This window comes from Cherax quadricarinatus, chromosome 4 (assembly GCF_038502225.1).
Source record: "Cherax quadricarinatus isolate ZL_2023a chromosome 4, ASM3850222v1, whole genome shotgun sequence".
Classification (NCBI taxonomy): domain Eukaryota; kingdom Metazoa; phylum Arthropoda; class Malacostraca; order Decapoda; family Parastacidae; genus Cherax; species Cherax quadricarinatus.
In genome coordinates this window covers 13,935,154-13,955,348 of record NC_091295.1, presented here as the reverse complement: position 1 = coordinate 13,955,348, position 20,195 = coordinate 13,935,154, and the positions used below count along the sequence as shown (strand labels likewise).

The 20,195-nt window shown below is 46.8% G+C and overlaps 1 protein-coding gene across 1 annotated transcript in view; it reads right to left on the bottom strand.

Moving 5' to 3' along the window:
• Positions 1-20,195, bottom strand: part of LOC128684198 (uncharacterized) — a 114,920-nt gene that overhangs the window by 23,020 nt on the left and 71,705 nt on the right. Inside the window, exons 4-5 of the mRNA XM_070094568.1 lie at positions 12,819-12,897; positions 4,962-5,128 (exon numbers count right to left, since the gene is read on the bottom strand). Coding sequence (XP_069950669.1) covers positions 4,962-5,128; positions 12,819-12,897 — 246 coding nt within the window. The remainder of the gene's footprint in view (positions 1-4,961; positions 5,129-12,818; positions 12,898-20,195) is intronic.

The following is a 20,195-nucleotide window of genomic DNA, read 5'->3' as shown; positions in this document are numbered from 1 at the left end:
ATATGTGTCTTACCTGACATAGATGACGGAATAAATAGCGACATAAGCAAATTTGCTGATAACACCAAAATAGGCCGTCCAATTCATTCTAATGAGGACACTGGAGCACTACAAGATGATTTGAATAGACTGATGCAATGGTCGGAGAAGTGGCAGATGCAGTTTAATATAGACAAATGCAAAGTTCTAAATGTTGGACAGGAAAATAACCATGCCACATATAAACTAAATAATGTAGATCTTAATATTACAGATTGCAAAAAGGATTTAGGAGTTCTGGTTAGCAGTAATCTAAAACTAAGACAACAGTGCATTAGTGTTCGCAATAAAGCTAACAGAATTCTTGGCTTCATATCTAGAAGTATAAATAATAGAAGTCCTCAGGTTGTTCTTCAACTCTATATATCTTTGGTTAGGCCTCATTTAGACTATGCTGCTCAGTTCTGGTCACCATATTACAGAATGGATATAAATGCTCTGGAAAACGTACAAAGGAGGATGAAAAAGTTGATCCCATGTATGAGAAATCTTCCCTATGAGGAAAGACTGAGGGCCCTGAATCTGCACTCTCTAGAAAGGCGTAGAATTAGGTGGAATATGATTGAGATGTATAAATGGAAAGCAGGAATTAGTAAAGGGGATGTAAATAGCGTCCTAAAAATATCTAACATAGACAGGACTCGCAGCAATGGTTTTAAATTTGAAAAATTCAGATTCAGGAAGGATATAGGAAAGCATTGGTTTGATAATAGAGTTGTGGATGAGTGGAACAAACTCTCGAGTACCGTCATAGACGCTAAGACATTGTGTCGTTTTAAAAATAGGTTGGATAAATACATGAGTGGGTGTGGGTGGGTGTGAGTTGGACTTGACTAGCTACTAGGTCGAATGCAGTACTCCTCCCTTAAGTGACGTGTCTCACCTCACCAGGTCAAGGCATTGGCTTAAACCGGTGGGAAGAATTGGAGCTGCCTCGCATAGACCAGTAGGGCTGTTGCAGTGTTCCTTATTTCGTATGTTCTTATGAGGGCAAATATTCTATTAGTGGGAAGGATCTGTGAAGGACCTGCCTAGTATGGGCCAACAGGCCTGTTGCAGTGTTCCTCCTTTCTTATGTTCTTATTTCAACTAGTACATGTACAAGGTATATACACCATAGCTGACATCAGTGACATACTAGTATATAGAAAGCTGCTTGTTATGCTGAGCATTTCCCGCATATTAGGTCAGTTTTGTCCCAGCTTGTGACTCACACCAGTCCACTAACACCCAGGTACCCATTTTACTGATGGGTAAACGCAGACAACCGGTTTAAAGAAACACGCCCAATGTTTCTACCCTCGCCGGGAATCAAGCCCAGAAAACACCGTGTGAAACGAGAGCTTGAGCCACCAAGCCACGGGGAACCATATTCCTTATGGGTTTAGCGCATCCCATTGATTAAAAAAAGATTGTCTAGCTTACTCACGTATGGTTGATGAATTTCCGGGGAAAGCTGATAGAAAATAAACACACTGGTTGTAGATAATCCATTGTTTTAAGAGACAAACGAGCATCGTGAGGTCATGCGCAGCCAGGTGCATGTCAGGCACAGCCAGGTGCATGTCAGGCACAGGTAGATGTGTATGTCAGGCACAGCCAGGTGTATGTCAGGCACAGCCAGGTGTATGTCAGGCACAGCCAGGTGTATGTCAGGCACAGCCAGGTGTATGTCAGGCACAGGTAGCTGTGTATGTCGGGCACAGCCAGGTGTATGTCAGGTACAGCCAGGTGTATGTCAGGCACAGGTGGCTGTGTATGTCAGGCACAGCCAGGTCTATGTCAGGCACAGGTGGCTGTGTATGTCAGGCACAACCAGGTGTATGTCAGGCACAGGTAGCTGTGTATGTCAGGCACAGCCAGGTGTATGTCATGCACAGCCAGGTGTATGTCAGGTACAGCCAGGTGTATGTCAGGTACAGCCAGGTGTATGTCAGGCACAGGTAGCTGTGTATGTCGGGCACAGCCAGGTGTATGTCAGGTACAGCCAGGTGTATGTCAGGCACAGGTGGCTGTGTATGTCAGGCACAGCCAGGTCTATGTCAGGCACAGGTGGCTGTGTATGTCAGGCACAACCAGGTGTATGTCAGGCACAGCCAGGTGTATGTCAGGCACAGCTAGGTGTATGTCAGGCACAGTCAGGTGTATGTCAGGCACAGCCAGGTGTATGTCAGGCAAAGGTAGCTGTGTATGTCAGGCACAGCCAGGTGTATGTCAGGCACAGCCAGGTGTATGTCAGGCACAGCTAGGTGTATGTCAGGCACAGTCAGGTGTATGTCAGGCACAGCCAGGTGTATGTCAGGCACAGGTAGCTGTGTATGTCAGGCACAGCCAGGTGTATGTCAGGCACATGTAGCTGTGTATGTCGGGCACAGCCAGGTGTATGTCAGGCACAGGTGGCTGTGTATGTCAGGCACAGCTAGGTGTATGTCAGGCACAGCTAGGTGTATGTCAGGCACATGTAGCTGTGTATGTCGGGCACAGCTAGGTGTATGTCAGGCACATGTAGCTGTGTATGTCGGGCACAGCCAGGTGTATGTCAGGCACAGCTAGGTGTATGTCAGGCACAGCTAGGTGTATGTCAGGCACAGGTAGCTGTGTATGTCAGGCACAGCTAGGTGTATGTCAGGCACATGTAGCTGTGTATGTCGGGCACAGCCAGGTGTATGTCAGGCACAGCTAGGTGTATGTCAGGCACAGCCAGGTGTATGTCAGGTACAGCCAGGTATATGTCAGGCACAGCCAGGTGTATGTCAGGCACAGCCAGGTGTATGTCAGGCACAGCCAGGTGTATGTCAGGCACAGCCAGGTGTATGTCAGGCACAGCTAGGTGTATGTCAGGCACAGCCAGGTGTATGTCAGGCACAGCCAGGTTTATGTCAGGCACAGCCAGGAGTATGTCAGGCACAGCCAGGTTTATGTCAGGCACAGCTAGGTGTATGTCAGGCACAGCCAGGTGTATGTCAGGCACAGCTAGGTGTATGTCAGGCACAGCCAGGTGTATGTCAGGCACAGCCAGGTGTATGTCAGGCACAGCCAGGTGTATGTCAGGCACAGCCAGGTGTATGTCAGGCACAGCCAGGTGTATGTCAGGCACAGCCAGGTTTATGTCAGGCACAGGTGTCAGGCACAGCCAGGTGTATGTCAGGCACAGCCAGGTGTGTCAGGCACAGCCAGGTGTCAGGCACAGCCAGGTGCATGTCATTTATGTCAGGCACAGCTAGGTGTATGTCAGGCACAGCCAGGTGTATGTCAGGCACAGCTAGGTGTATGTCAGGCACAGCCAGGTGTATGTCAGGCACAGCCAGGTGTATGTCAGGCACAGCCAGGTGTATGTCAGGCACAGCCAGGTGTATGTCAGGCACAGCCAGGTGTATGTCAGGCACAGCCAGGTGTATGTCAGGCACAGCCAGGTTTATGTCAGGCACAGGTGGCTGTGTATGTCAGGCACAGCCAGGTGTATGTCAGGCACAGCCAGGTGCATGTCAGGCACAGCCAGGTTTATGTCAGGCACAGCCAGGTGCATGTCAGGCACAGCCAGGTGTATGTCAGGCACAGCCAGGTGTATGTCAGGCACAGCCAGGTGTATGTCAGGCACAGCCAGGTGTATGTCAGGCATAGGTAGCTGTGTATGTCGGGCACAGCCAGGTGTATGTCAGGCACAGGTAGCTGTGTATGTCAGACACAGCCAGCTGGCTATGTCAGGCACAGCCAGGTGTATGTCAGGCACAGCCAGCTGGCTATGTCAGGCACAGCCAGCAGGCTATGTCAGGCACAGTAGTAGATAGTCTTAATGACCTTGGTGTAGTAGATAGTCTTTTTAGTATGATAATAAGATGTTATCTTCATTATAGAATAATAAGAAAATATTATAACCTTTATATTATAATAATAAGGTAAAAGGACCACAATGGAAATAAGTCACTCTGTCTGACTTTTTTGGGTTATCCCAGGTTCTCTACACATATAAGAACATAAGAACATAAGAAAGAAGGAACACTGCAACAGGCCTACTGACCCAAGCGGAGCAGGTCCATGTTTCCCCCCCCCCCGGATTATCCCAATGACCCACCCAGCCTGGTCACCTCCACTCAAGGATGGAGCACTGCACCAGACCCAGCAGCACAAGCTAGTCAGGTCCAACTCACACCCACCCACACCCACTCATGTATTTATCTAACTTATTTTTAAAACTACACACGTTTTACCCTCAGTAACTGTACTCGGGAGTTTATTCCACTCATCCACAACTCTATTACCAAACCTGTGCTTTCCTATACCTGACCTTACCACACCTGATCTTGCAGTTTTATGACCTCATATGTGACTTGTTTTTCTTCAAGCCTGACCTCACATGTGACCTATCTTTCTTCAAGCCTGACCTCACATGTGACCTATCTTTCTTCAAGCCTGACCTCACATGTGACCTATCTTTCTTCAAGCCTGACCTCACATGTGACCTATCTTTCTTCAAGCCTGACATCGTGGTGTTCGTTTGCCTAATAAGTTAGTATTTGTTTATTCCTGTAGACTTGACAAGAATGAGACCAGTGTCTTTATCTCCACTTACTGGGTTTTGTTATTGTCTACCTACACTCCTACACGTTCATTAGACATACACCGTGTATGTTTTATTTATTAGCATATATGGTGAGAAATTAAGCTTAAGGGATTAATCATTCTTGACTGGTGATGATCAGGTTATTATGGAGCCTTAATGAACCTCATTAACCATACCCCCGGCCGGGAGTATGGTTTGTTTGCAATCGTGTCATTACGATTTCTTGAGTCATGTGAACCTCATTAAGTAAGTTAGACACATGTATACATAAGTACAATTTTATATAATACAAAGTGACTTATTTTCAGTGGGGTATTTAACCCCCACTAACCAGTGGGAGAGAAGAGAACAGAGGACTCACCAGAGAAGAAACACTTGTAGAGTCCCACCCTGGGAGTGATGACATTGCAGGGAAGGGAGGTGCGGTAGTGGTCCAGAGAGAGGGCGAGGGCAGTGATGAAGCCTGGTACCCCCCATGCCCACACTGAGTGTAACACATACCTCCAGCGCTCCGAGGTGCTCACACGCCTGTATATACAAAGACAATGAGCACACACACATACACTCCTATACAGAAAATACTGAGGAATTGACAGGGTGGATAGGGACAGAATGTTCCAGAGATGGAACACAGCAACAAGGTGTCACAACTGGAAGTTGAGAACTCAGATGTGTCACGGGAATGTTAGGAAGTATTTCTTTAGGTAGCTACTCATAGAGTAGCGACCAGCAAAGAGGAAGGGCCAGGAGCAGTGACTCTACCCCTGTAACAACCACAAATAGGTGAGTACAAAACAAGCTACAGGAATGGTCTAACAAATGAATATGTAAATTTAACCCCAGAAAATGCAACGCTAAGAAAATCGGGAGGAGCAAAGAAAACCGGAAACAATATACGCTTGGAGAACTAAGGATGCTAATATATGTCAAGACGACAGACCTCGGGGTGAGTATCGCATGGAACATATCTCCTGAGGCTCACATCAACCGAATAACCTTTATAGCAAAGACGTGGCGTCTGGTAAATCTAAGACTAGGTTTCAAGAATCTTAAGGAATCATTCACTACACTATACGCTGTATATGTCAGCCCCATCTTGGAGTACGTAGCACCTGCCTGGTCAAACGTGTCAATTATTATTATTATATTTAAGGGATAGCGCTAAACCCACAGGAGTCATAAAGCGCCTAATGACTGGGAATCATCTACAGGGGATATTAAGCCAGGGAAGTGTTTTTGGGTCTGTCCTAATGAGAACCAAAAAGTCACATTGTTATTAAAGGTGGAAACATTAAGACGAACCACAGTCCGGTACCGGATCAACCAGGCTGTGGTTCATATGTTGCAATACGTGCAGCCAGCAGTAACAGCCTGGTTGATCAGGCCCTGATCCACCCGGCAGTCTGGTGGTGGACCGGGCCGCGGGGGCGCTGACCCCCGGAATATCCTCCAGGTAGTAATGTAACAGGAAACAACGTTCTTACTCTCAACAAAACCAGTATTGTTGTGTTTATTTAAATTTGTCGAGAAAGAAGCAGCGAATTTGACGAATATTTTGAAGAATAAGTAATAAGAATCTAAAATAATTATAGTAAAAGAAATATGAATCACATTATTACAAAATTTATTGATAAATACAAGTTTAATATCCAACGGATATTGTGTGTGTATGTGTGTGTGTGTGTGTGTGTGTGTGTGTGTACTTACCCCAAGCCCTTTTCTTTGACGTTTGCAGCTGTTGGTTTCCTAACCTGTACACTGCCTGCGGTCTTCTGTGTCCTTCCCCAATCTTCATGACCTTACACTTACTGGGGTTAAACTCCAGTAGCCATTTGTCGGACCATACTTGTAGTCTGTCCAGATCTCTTTGTAATCTTAACTGATCCTCTCCCACTTGTATTCTCCTCATCAGTTTCACATCATCAGCGAACAGTGACACTTCTGAATCTATTCCTTCAACCATGTCATTCACGTATACAAGAAACAGCACCGGGCCTAGGACTGAACCTTGTGGAACCCCACTCGACACATTCGCCCACTCGGACACTTCAGCACGTACCAACACTCGTTGTTTCCTTCCTGTCAGGTATTCCCTGATCCATTGCAGTACTTTCCCCGTTATTCCTGCCTGCTCCTCTAATTTTTGCACCAGTCTCTTGTGTGGTACTGTGTCAAAAGCCTTCTTGCAGTCTAAAAAGATGCAATCTACCCATCCCTCTCTCCTGTCTTACTTCTGTTACCTTATCGTAGAACTCAAGTAGATTTGTGACACAGGATTTCCCATCTTTGAAGCCGTGCTGTCATGTATGAGCCCAATTTTTTCAATGTGTTCCACCACTCTTCTCCTGATAATCTTTTCCATGACTTTACATACTATACAAGTCAGTGACACTGGTCTGTAGTATAATGCTGCCTGTCTGTCTCCTTTCTTAAAAATTGGAACTACGTGTGCTGTCTTCCACGTCTCAGGCAACTGCCCTGTTTCGATAGATTTACTGAAGATTGCTGCTAATGGCACACACACAGTTCCTCTGCTCCCTCTCTCAGTATCCATGGAGATATTTTATCTGGGCCCACCGCCTTTGAGGTATCGAGTTCGTTTAGCAGTTTCTTCACCTCTACCTTGGTTATGTGTATTGTATCCAGCACCTGTTGGTGCACCCTACCTCCACAGTTTGCTGGAAGCATTCCTGACTATTGTGAATACTTCTCTAAATCTTTTGTTTAGTTCATCACATACTTCTTGGTCACTCTTCGTGAGCTCCCCTCCTTCTTTCCTCTGCCTCATTACCTGGTCCTTGACTGTTGTTTTTCTCCTAATGTGACTGTATAACAACTTTGGTTCAGATTTGGCTTTTGATGCTATGTCGTTCTCGTATTGCCTCTGGGCCTCTCTCCTTATCCTTGCATATTCGTTTCTGGTTCTTCTGCTCAGCTCCTTGTTTTCTTGAGTTTTTTGCCTTCTACCTTTTCCATGCTCTCGCACACTTGGCTTTGGCCTCTTTACACCTCCAATTAAACCATGGGCTCACTCTGGTCTTACCATTTTTTCTGTTGCCCTTTGGTATGAACCTTTCCTCTGCCTCCCTGCACTTAGTGGTTACTATTTCCATCATTTCATTTACTATCTTTCCATCTAGTTCTCTTTCCCACTGCACTTCATGCAGGAAACTTCTCATTCCTATGTAGTCCCCTTTTTTGAAGTTTGGTTTCTCTCTTTGTTCTCGTGCTGCTGCATTCTCCACTGTTAACTCGACAAGATATTCAAAACTCAGGACATCATGATCACTAGCGCCAAGGGGTCTTTCGTGGGTGATATCCCTTATGTCTGAACTATTCAAGGTGAATATGAGATCCAGCCTTGCTGCAACATCCTCTCCTCTCTCTCTGGTTGTATCCCTAACATGTTGGTGCATGAAGTTCTCCAATACAGTCTCCAACATCTTAGCCCTCCATGTTTCTGGTGTGTGTGTGTGTGTGTGTGTGTGTGTGTGTGTGTGTGTGTGTGTGTGTGTGTGTGTGTGCGTGTGTGTGTGTGTGTGTGTGTACTCACCTAGTTGTGGTTGCAGGGGTTGTGGTTGCCTCTTCACTGGTCGCTACTGGTTCACTCTCCACCTCTGCTTAAAGCTATGTATGGTTCCTGCCTCCATTACATCGCTTCCCAAACTGTTCCACTTCCTCACTACTCTGTGTCTTCAACTTCCAACTGTGTCCCCTTGTTGTGGTGTCCCATCTCTGGAACATCCTGTCTTTGTCCACCTTGTCAATTCCTCTCAGTATTTTATATGTCGTTATCATGTCCCCCCTATCTCTCCTGTCCTCCAGTGTCGTCAGGTCGATTTCCCTTAACCTCTCCTCGTAGGACATACCCCTTAGCTCTGGGACTAGTCTTGTTGCAAACCTTTGCACTTTCTCTAGTTTCTTTACGTGCTTGGCTAGGTGTGGGTTCCAAACTGGTGCCGCATACTCCTATATGGGCCTAATGTACGCAGTGTACAGGGTCCTGAACGATTCCTTATTAAGATGTCGGAATGCTGTTCTGAGGTTTGATAGGCGCCCATATGCTGCAGCAGTTATTTGGTTGATGTGCGCCTCAGGAGATGTGCCTGGTGTTACAGTCACCCCAAGAACTTTTTCCTTGAGTGAGGTTTGTAGTCTCTGGCCCCCTAGACTGTACTCCGTCTGCCGTCTTCTTTGCCCTTCCCCAATCTTCATGACTTTGCACTTGGTGGGGTTGAACTCCAGTAGCCAATTGCTGGACCAGGTCTGCAGCCTGTCCAGATCCCTTTGTAGTTCTGCCTGGTCTTCGATTGAATGAATTTTTCTCATCAACTTCACGTCATCTGCAAACAGGGACACTTCGGAGTCTATTCATTCCGTCATGTCATTCACAAATACCAGAAACAGCACCGGTCCTAGGACTGACCCCTGTCGGGCCTCGCTAGTCGCAGGTGCCCACCTTGACACCTCGCCATTTACCATGACTCGCTGCTGTCTTCCTGACAAGTATTCCCTGATCCAATGTAGTGCCTTCCCTGTTATCCCTGCTTGGTCCTTCAGTTTTTGCACTAAACTCTTGTGTGGAACTGTGTCACGCGCCTTCTTACAGTCCAAGAAAATGCAATCTACCCATCCCTCTCTCTCTTGTCTTACTGCTGTCACCATGTCATAAAACTCCAATAGGTTTGTGACACAGGATTTCCCATCCCTGAAACCGTGCTTATTCCTTTCTAGGTGCTCCATTACTCTTCTTCTGATAATCTTCTCCATGTGCGTGTGTACGTAATCACCTAATTGTGGTTGCAGGGGTCGATTTATAGCTCCTGGTCCCGCCTCTTCACAGGTCGCCACTAGGTGTGTGTGTGTGTAAACCCCTAATTGTGGTTGCAGGGGTCGAGTGATAGCTCCTGGCCCCGCGTCTTCACTGAGCGCTACTAGGTCACTTTCTCCTTGCTTCATGAGCTTTATCATACCTCTTCTTAAAGCTATGTATGGTACCAGCCTCCAGTACCTCACTTTCCAGACTGTTCCACTTCCTGACAACTCTGTGACTGAAGAAATACTTCCTGACATCACTGTGATTCATTTGAGTCTTCAACTTCCAATTGTAACTCCTTGTTGCTGTGTCCCATCTCTGTAACATTGTGTCTCTGTTCATCTTATCGATTCCACTCAGTATTTTATATGTCGTTATCATGTCTTCCCTCTCTCTCTCCTGTCCTCCAGTTTCGTCAGGTCGATTTCTCTTAACGTCTCCTCGAAGGACATGTACTCACCTAATTGTGGTTGCAGGGGTTGATTCATAGCTCCTGGCCCCGCCTCTTCACCGGTCGCTACTAGGTCATGCAACCTAGTGTGTGTGTGTGTGTGTGTGTGTGTGGGTGTACTCACCTATTTGTGGTTGCAGGGGTCGAGTCATAGCTCCTGGCCCCGCCTCTTCGCTGATTGCTACTAGGTCCTCTCTCTCCCTGCCCCATGAGCTTTATCATACCTCGCCTTAAAACTATGTATGGTTCCCGCCTCCACTACGTCACTTTCTAGGCTATTCCACGGCCTGACTACTCTATAATTGAAGAAATACTTCCTAACATCCCTTTGATTCATCTGAGTCTTCAACTTCCAATTGTGACCTCTTGTGTCTGTGTCCCAGCTCTGGAACATCCCGTCTTTGTCCATCTTGTCTATTCCGCGCAGTATTTTATATGTCGTTATCATGTCTCCCCTGACCCTCCTGTCCTCCAGTGTCGTCAGGCCGATTTCCCTCAACCTTTCTTCGTAGGACAATCCCCGTAGCTCTGGGACTAGTCTTGTTGCAAAGCTTTGCACTTTCTCTAATTTCTTGACGTGCTTGACTAGGTGTGGATTCCAAACTGGTGCTGCATACTCCAGTATGGGCCTGACGTAAATGGTATACAGAGTCTTGAACGACTCCTTACTGAGGTATCGGCACGCTATCCGTAGGTTTGCCAGGCGCCCGTATGCTGCAGCAGTTATCTGATTGATGTGCGCCTCAGGAGATATGCTCGGTGTTATACTCACCCCCAGATCTTTTTCCTTGAGTGAGGTTTGCAGTCTTTGGCCATCTAAACTATATTGTGTCTGCGGTCTTCTTTGCCCTTCCCCAATCTTCATGACTTTGCATTTGGCAGGGTTAAACTCAAGGAGCCAGTTGCTGGACCAGGCTTGTAGCCTGTCCAGGTCTCTTTGTAGTCCTGACTGATCCTCATCCGATTTGATTCTTCTCATTAACTTCACATCGTCCGCAAACAAGGACACTTCTGAGTCTATCCCTTTCGTTATGTCGTTCACATATACCAAGAACAGCACAGATCCTAGGACTGAACCCTGTGGAACCCCGCTTGTCACAGGCGCCCACTCTGACACCTCGTCACGTACCATGACTCGTTGTTGCCTCCCTGTCAGGTATTCTCTGATCTATTGCAGTGCCTTTCCTGTTATGTGTGCCTGATCCTCTAGCTTTTGCAGTAACCTCTTGTGAGGAACTGTGTCGAAGGCCTTCTTGCAGTCCAAAAAAAATGCAGTCGATCCACCCCCCTCTCTCTTGTCTTACTTCTATCACCTTGTCATAAAACTCTAGTAGGTTTGTGACACAGGTTTTCCTTCCCTGAAGCCATGCTGGTTGTCAATTATACACTTGTTTTTTTCCAGGTGCTCCACCACTCTCCTCCTGATGATCTTCTCCATGACCTTGCATACTATACACGTTAGTGATACAGGTCTGTAGTTTAGTGCCTCATGTCTGTCTGCCTTTTTAAAAATTGGGACTACATTTGCCATTTTCCATACCTCAGGGAGTTGCCCAGTTTCAAATGATGTGTTGAAGATCTTTGTTAACGGTACACACAATATCTCTGCTCCCTCTTTAAGGACCCACGGAGAGATGTTGTCTGGTCCCACCGCCTTTGAGGTGTCAAGTTCGCATAGCAGCTTCTTCACCTCCTCCTTGGTTATATGTACCTCATCCAGCACTTGCTGGTGTACCCCCCTGCTCTGATTTCCTGGAGTCCTACTGGTTTCCACTGTAAATACTTCTTTAAATCTCGTGTTGAGCTCCTGACATACCTCTCGGTCGTTTCTTGTGTGTATGTGTGTGTGTGTGTATGTGTGTGTGTGTGTGTGTGTGTGTGTGTGTGTGTGTGTGTGCAGGGGTCGAGTCCTAGCTCCTGGCCCCGCCTCTTCACCGGTTGCTACTAGACCCTATCTCTCCCCGCTCCATGAGCTTTATCAAACCTCGTCTTAAAACTGTGTATGGTTCCTGCCTCCACTACGTCATTTTCTAGGCTATTCCACTGCCTTACAACTCTATGACTGAAGAAATACTTCCTACTATCTCTCTGACTCATTTGTGTCTTCAACTTCCAATTGTGGCCTCTTGTTTCTGTGCCCCCTCCCTGGAACATCCTGTCCTTGTCCACCTTGTCTATTCCACGCAGTATTTTATATGTCGTTATCATGTCTCCCCTGACCCTCCTGTCCTCCAGTGTCGTCAGGCCGATTTCCCTTAATCTTTCTTCATAGGACATTCCCCTTAGCTCTGGAACTAACCTTGTTGCAAACCTTTGTACTTTCTCTAGTTTCTTGACGTGCTTTATCAAGTGCGGGTTCCAAACAGGTGCTGCATACTCCAGTATGGGCCTGACATACACGGTGTACAGTGTCTTGAATGATTCCTTACTAAGGTGTCGGAATGCTGTTCTCAGGTTTGCCAGGCGCCCATATGCTGCAGCAGTTATCTGATTGATGTGTGCTTCCGGAGACATGCTCGGTGTTATACTCACCCCAAGATCTTTCTCCTTGAGTGAGGTTTGCAGTCTTTGGCCACCTAGCCTATACTCTGTCTGTGGTCTTCTGTGCCCTTCCCCTATCTTCATGACTTTGCATTTGGCAGGATTAAATTCGAGAAGCCATTTGCTGGACCAGGTGTCCAGTCTGTCCAGGTCTCTTTGAAGTCCTGCCTGGTCCTCATCAGATTTAATTCTCCTCATTAACTTCACATCATCTGCAAACAGGGACACTTCTGAGTCTAACCCTTCCGTCATGTCGTTCACATATACCAAAAATAGCACTGGTCCTAGGACCGACCCCTGTGGGACCCCGCTCGTCACAGGTGCCCACTGTGTGTGTGTGTGTGTGTGTGTGTGTGTGTGTGTGTGTGTGTGCACATATGTACTTACAGGCCAGACATACTCATACTTACAAGGTCAGGAGGAGGGACTCGAGGCAAATAGAAGTGTTCCACTGGAAAGCCGCCAGAAGGAAGAAAGTCAACAATCCGGCTGCAAGATAAAGATACATGGTCAGAAGTAAACACAGTCTGGTGCCTGAGGTCCATCATATCTTAACTGTCACACAAGTATTCTCAGAACAGTCAATAAAACCATTCTCATACATTGTGTTCATTGTCATACATTAACAAGGATGTAACCATAAACACGGGATTGATAGTTGAGTTGTGGATGAGTTGAACAAAATCTTGAAGGCAGCCACTGAAACAAGAATTTGGGGTAATCTTAAATAGGATGGCCATGTCTGTGAGTGAGGGTGGGTGTACCTGTTGCATGGGTCAGTAGAGTGAGGGTGGGTGTACCCGTTGCATGGGTCAGTAGAGTGAGGGTGGGTGTACCTGTTGCATGGGTCAGTAGAGTGAGGGTGGGTGTACCTGTTGCATGGGTCAGTAGAGTGAGGGTGGCTGTACCTGTTGCATGGGTCAGTAGAGTGAGGGTGGGTGTACCTGTTGCATGGTTCAGTAGAGTGAGGGTGGGTGTACCTGTTGCATGGGTCAGTAGAGTGAGGGTGGGTGTACCTGTTGCATGGGTCAGTAGAGTGAGGGTGGGTGTACCTGTTGCATGGGTCAGTAGAGTGAGGGTGGGTGTACCTGTTGCATGGGTCAGTAGAGTGAGGGTGGGTGTACCTGTTGCATGGGTCAGTAGAGTGAGGGTGGGTGTACCTGTTGCATGGGTCAGTAGAGTGAGGGTGGGTGTACAGTAGAGTGAGGGTGGGTGTACCTATTGCATGGGTCAGTAGAGTGAGGGTGGGTGTACCTGTTGCATGGGTCAGTAGAGTGAGGGTGGGTGTACCTGTTGCATGGGTCAGTAGAGTGAGGGTGGGTGTACCTGTTGCATGGGTCAGTAGAGTGAGGGTGGGTGTACCTGTTGCATGGGTCAGTAGAGTGAGGGTGGGTGTACCTGTTGCATGGGTCAGTAGAGTGAGGGTGGGTGTACCTGTTGCATGGGTCAGTAGAGTGAGGGTGGGTGTACCTGTTGCATGGGTCAGTAGAGTGAGGGTGGGTGTACCTGTTGCATGGGTCAGTAGAGTGAGGGTGGGTGTACCTGTTGCATGGGTCAGTAGAGTGAGGGTGGGTGTACCTGTTGCACGGGTCAGTAGAGTGAGGGTGGGTGTACCTGTTGCACGGGTCAGTAGAGTGAGGGTGGGTGTACCTGTTGCATGGGTCAGTAGAGTGAGGGGGGGTGTACCTGTTGCATGGGTCAGTAGAGTGAGGGTACCTGTTGCATGGGTCAGTAGAGTGAGGGTGGGTGTACCTGTTGCACGGGTCAGTAGAGTGAGGATGGGTGTACCTGTTGCATGGGTCAGTAGAGTGAGGGTGGGTGTACCTGTTGCATGGGTCACTAGAGTGAGGGTGGGTGTACCTGTTGCATGGGACAGTAGAGTGAGGGTGGGTGTACCTATTGCATGGGTCAGTAGAGTAAGGGTGGGTGTACCTGTTGCATGGGTCAGTAGAGTGAGGGTGGGTGTACCTGTTGCATGGGTCAGTAGAGTGAGGGTGGGTGTACCTGTTGCATGGGTCAGTAGAGTGAGGGTGGGTGTACCTGTTGCATGGGTCAGTAGAGTGAGGGTGGGTGTACCTGTTGCATGGGTCAGTAGAGTGAGGGTGGGTGTACCTGTTGCATGGGTCAGTAGAGTGAGGGTGGGTGTACCTGTTGCATGGGTCAGTAGAGTGAGGGTGGGTGTACCTGTTGCATGGGTCAGTAGAGTGAGGGTGGGTGTACCTGTTGCATGGGTCAGTAGAGTGAGGGTGGGTGTACCTGTTGCATGGGTCAGTAGAGTGAGGGTGGGTGTACCCGTTGCATGGGTCAGTAGAGTGAGGGTGGGTGTACCTGTTGCATGGGTCAGTAGAGTGAGGGTGGGTGTACCTGTTGCATGGGTCAGTAGAGTGAGGGTGGGTGTACCTGTTGCATGGGTCAGTAGAGTGAGGGTGGGTGTACCTGTTGCATGGGTCAGTAGAGTGAGGGTGGGTGTACCTGTTGCATAGGTCAGTAGAGTGAGGGTGGGTGTACCTGTTGCATGGGTCAGTAGAGCGAGGGTGGGTGTACCTGCTGCATGGGTCAGTAGAGTGAGGGTGGGTGTACCTGTTGCATGGGTCAGTAGAGTGAGGGTGGGTGTACCTGTTGCATGGGTCAGTAGAGTGAAGGTGGGTGTACCTGTTGCATAGGTCAGTAGAGTGAGGGTGGGTGTACCTGTTGCATGGGTCAGTAGAGTGAAGGTGGGTGTACATGTTACATGGGTCAGTATAGTGAAGGTGGGTGTACATGTTACATGGGTCAGTAGAGTGAAGGTGGGTGTACCTGTTGCATGGGTCAGTATAGTGAAGGTGGGTGTACATGTTACATGGGACAGTAGAGTGAAGGTGGGTGTACATGTTACATAGGTCAGTAGAGTGAAGGTGGGTGTACATGTTACATGGGTCAGTAGAGTGAAGGTGGGTGTACATGTTACATGGGTCAGTATAGTGAAGGTGGGTGTACCTGTTGCATGGGTCAGTAGAGTGAAGGTGGGTGTACATGTTACATGGGTCAGTAGAGTGAGGGTGGGTGTACATGTTACATGGGTCAGTAGAGTGAAGGTGGGTGTACATGTTACATGGGTCAGTATAGTGAAGGTGGGTGTACCTGTTGCATGGGTCAGTAGAGTGAAGGTGGGTGTACATGTTACATGGGTCAGTATAGTGAAGGTGGGTGTACATGTTACATGGGTCAGTAGAGTGAAGGTGGGTGTACATGTTACATGGGTCAGTAGAGTGAAGCTGGGTGTACATGTTACATGGGTCAGTAGAGTGAAGGTGGGTGTACATGTTACATGGGTCAGTAGAGTGAAGGTGGGTGTACATGTTACATGGGTAAGTAGAGTGAAGGTGGGTGTACATGTTACATGGGTCAGTAGAGTGAAGGTGGGTGTACATGTTACATGGGTAAGTAGAGTGAAGGTGGGTGTACATGTTACATGGGTCAGTAGAGTGAAGGTGGGTGTACATGTTACATGGGACAGTAGAGTGAAGGTGGGTGTACATGTTACATGGGTCAGTAGAGTGAAGGTGGGTGTACATGTTACATGGGTCAGTAGAGTGAAGGTGGGTGTACATGTTACATGGGTAAGTAGAGTGAAGGTGAGTGTACATGTTACATGGGTCAGTAGAGTGAAGGTGGGTGTACATGTTACATAGGTCAGTAGAGTGAAGGTGGGTGTACATGTTACATGGGTCAGTAGAGTGAAGGTGGGTGTACATGTTACATGGGTCAGTAGAGTGAAGGTGGGTGTACATGTTACATGGGACAGTAGAGTGAAGGTGGGTGTACATGTTACATGGGTCAGTAGAGTGAAGGTGGGTGTACATGTTACATGGGTCAGTAGAGTGAAGGTGGGTGTACATGTTACATGGGTCAGTAGAGTGAAGGTGGGTGTACATGTTACATGGGTCAGTAGAGTGAAGGTGGGTGTACATGTTACATGGGTCAGTAGAGTGAGGGTGGGTGTACATGTTACATGGGTCAGTATAGTGAAGGTGGGTGTACATGTTACATGGGTCAGTATAGTGAAGGTGGGTGTACATGTTACATGGGTCAGTAGAGTGAAGGTGGGTGTACATGTTACATGGGTCAGTATAGTAAAGGTGGGTGTACATGTTACATGGGTCAGTATAGTGAAGGTGGGTGTACATGTTACATGGGTCAGTATAGTGAAGGTGGGTGTACATGTTACATGGGTCAGTATAGTAAAGGTGGGTGTACATGTTACATGGGTCAGTATAGTGAAGGTGGGTGTACATGTTACATGGGTCAGTATAGTAAAGGTGGGTGTACATGTTACATGGGTCAGTATAGTGAAGGTGGGTGTACATGTTACATGGGTCAGTATAGTAAAGGTGGGTGTACATGTTACATGGGTCAGTATAGTGAAGGTGGGTGTACATGTTACATGGGTCAGTATAGTAAAGGTGGGTGTACATGTTACATGGGTCAGTATAGTGAAGGTGGGTGTACATGTTACATGGGTCAGTATAGTAAAGGTGGGTGTACATGTTACATGGGTCAGTATAGTGAAGGTGGGTGTACATGTTACATGGGTCAGTATAGTGAAGGTGGGTGTACATGTTACATGGGTCAGTACGGCTGCTACAGTTCTCCTTCCTATTTTCTCATATTTTTTAATTTATAACAAAGTTACATCTCTTATAACTAAGCCACAACATCTATTACAACGAAAGATTAATTCAATAATTCTTTAGCTAAATACTAATTCTAATGTTTTTTTTTCTGGTGAGGTTAAATATCCTCGCAATTCTGTAAATCTATGGGTGAATTAACTATACTTATGTGTCCGACGACCTAGTGTATTATGTGCTGCATTTAGCTTGACTACATTTCATAAGACTGTTAACAATGGACTTTTATTTTAGATTAACTGTTTATCAGTTTTGTTGAGTTGGTGGTGGTTTTTTCTTGTTTCTTGAGGAGTAGGGCACATAGGTAGTATTGAGAATTTTTATTGATGAACACTGAACTGCAGGCTTCATCAGTCGATTCCAGAGTGCACTGATGGAAGGCGAAGTAGATAGAGTGTAGAAGTAGTTGATGTAATAAGTCTATCACTCTAGGAGCAAGATACTACGTCTCAAGAAAGAACATAATCAGGCCTACTGGCCCGATCTAGGTAGGTTCTTCTTTAAACCAACCATTCCCACCCACTCACTTGGGCACTTGGTTTTGAGTACCGCCCACAGGATGGGTATGGGGGGCATAATAAATATATTAAAACTAACCACTCATTTGTCCAGTCTTTTCGGAAAGCTTCCCAAGAACTAGGTTCAGCACCTCAGGAAACAGTCAAACCCAGCCTCTCTCACTCAGGAAACAGTCAAACCCAGCCTCTCTCACTCAGGAAACAGTCAAACCCAGCCTCTCTCACCCAGGAAACAGTCAAACCCAGCCTCTCTCACCCAGGAAACAGTCAAACCCAGCCTCTCTCACCCAGGAAACAGTCAAACCCAGCCTCTCTCACCCAGGAAACAGTCAAACCCAGCCTCTCTCACCCAGGAAACAGTCAAACCCAGCCTCTCTCACTCAAATAATAGTCCATTCTCTTAGTCTAATTGTTAAGAAAGTGACAAGAGGCTTATGCTCTGGAAAGTAAAGTGAAGCAGCTTGAATCTGAGGTCACAGGTGAGCTGGACCAACTAGTGGAAGTAGGTCACAGGTGAGCTGGACCAACTAGTGGAAGTAGGTCACTGGTGAGTTGGACCAACTAGTGGAAGTAGGTCACAGGTGAGCTGGACCAACTAGTGGAAGTAGGTCACAGGTGAGTTGGACCAACTAGTGGAAGTAGGTCACAGGTGAGTTGGACCAACTAGTGGAAGTAGGTCACAGGTGAGCTGGACCAACTAGTGGAAGTAGGTCACAGGTGAGCTGGACCAACTAGTGGAAGTAGGTCACAGGTGAGCTGGACCAACTAGTGGAAGTAGGTCACAGGTGAGCTGGACCAACTAGTGGAAGTAGGTCACAGGTGAGCTGGACCAACTAGTGGAAGTAGGTCACAGGTGAGCTGGACCAACTAGTGGAAGTAGGTCACAGGTGAGCTGGACCCACTAGTGGAAGTAGGTAACAGGTGAGCTGGACCCACTAGTGGAAGTAGGTCACAGGTGAGCTGGACCAACTAGTGTAAGGTCATGATAAACTCGGGTTGGCAATAGAGTTGCTGAATACATCCCTGGTATCTATAAACCATGTTGTTTTAGTGTTAGACAACACCAAGTTGTTGCAGGATTAGAGAGTTTGCCCCTGAAGTGGCTAGTTTATTGTGCTCCCCATATCCATCCTGTGGACGGTAGTGCAGGAGCATATAGATACACAAAAGACCTAGGAACTAGGCCCCGAAAGGGTTAACAGGTGTACATTTGGATTTATATGTACAGTTCAATTATCTGTTTCAAGCAAATTTAGGAAATTTGCTTAGTATATCTGGTATCTTATTTTCATTAATAAGATATCATGACATGTCACATAGGTTATTATGCTGTTTGTCTCTGTATTCCTCAACAAGTGGACAATTAAGCACATAGTGTTCAAGACAGTGACCATATGCCTGATCACATAATTTGCATTTACTTTGATCATCATCTGTGTATCTCCCAAACTGCCAGAAGTACTTGTAACCAAGCCTAAGCCTGGCCACTACAACATCAGTCAGTAGTTGTAACCAAGCCTAAGCCTGGCCACTACAACATCAGTCAGTACTTGTAACCAAGCCTAAGCCTGGCCACTACAACATCAGTCAGTGTTCACATTGTAAGTTGCTTCTTAAACATACTTATCTACGTTCATGTTATCATAGTGGGTTATAGATCTACTGCATTGTTGCAGGGTCACACAACACCATGGTGTTGCAGTGTCATACAACACCATTGTGTTGCAGTGTCATACAACACCATTGTATTGCAGTGTCAGAAAACACCATGGTGTTGCAGTGTCATACAACACCATTGTGTTGCAGTGTCATACAACACCATGGTGTTGCAGTGTCAGACAACACCATGGTGTTGCAGTGTCAGACAACACCATGGTGTTGCAGTGTCAGACAACACCATGGTGTTGCAGTGTCAGACAACACCATGGTGTTGCAGTGTCATACAACACCATTGTGTTGCAGTGTCATACAACACCATGGTGTTGCAGTGTCATACAACACCATGGTGTTGCGTGTGTCAGAACAACACCATGGTGTTGACAACACCATGTCATGTCATACAACACCATTGTGTTGCAGTGTCAGACAACATATGGTGTTGCAACACCATTGTGTGTCAGACAGTGTCATACAACACCATGGTGTTGCAGTGTCAGACAACACCATGGTGTTGCAGTGTCAGACAACACCATGGTGTTGCAGTGTCAGACAACACCATGGTGTTGCAGTGCCAGACATCACAACTTAATGAACCTTGTGTAGTCGATAAGGTATAAAAACCATTAACCAACCAGTGCAAAATATTAATAAATTATCTTATGGACGCAGGAAGGATATCAACATTGTATGATACGCTGCTATATACATAGATTTAGTCTTTAAATGGTAGGCTAGATGGTGCTTAATTACCTTTAATGAAAACCTATGTCAGTGTTGTTTCCTGACTAACAAAACACCACCAGGGAATGGGAAGATTTCTTAGATGTTGCTTTGTGCTGATTATAATTTTTTTCCTTATTTTTTATATGGGGTGACAAACCTAGCATTTTATTTCATAAGAACTACGACAAGAATTTTTTTCATATTTGTCTCGATAAAT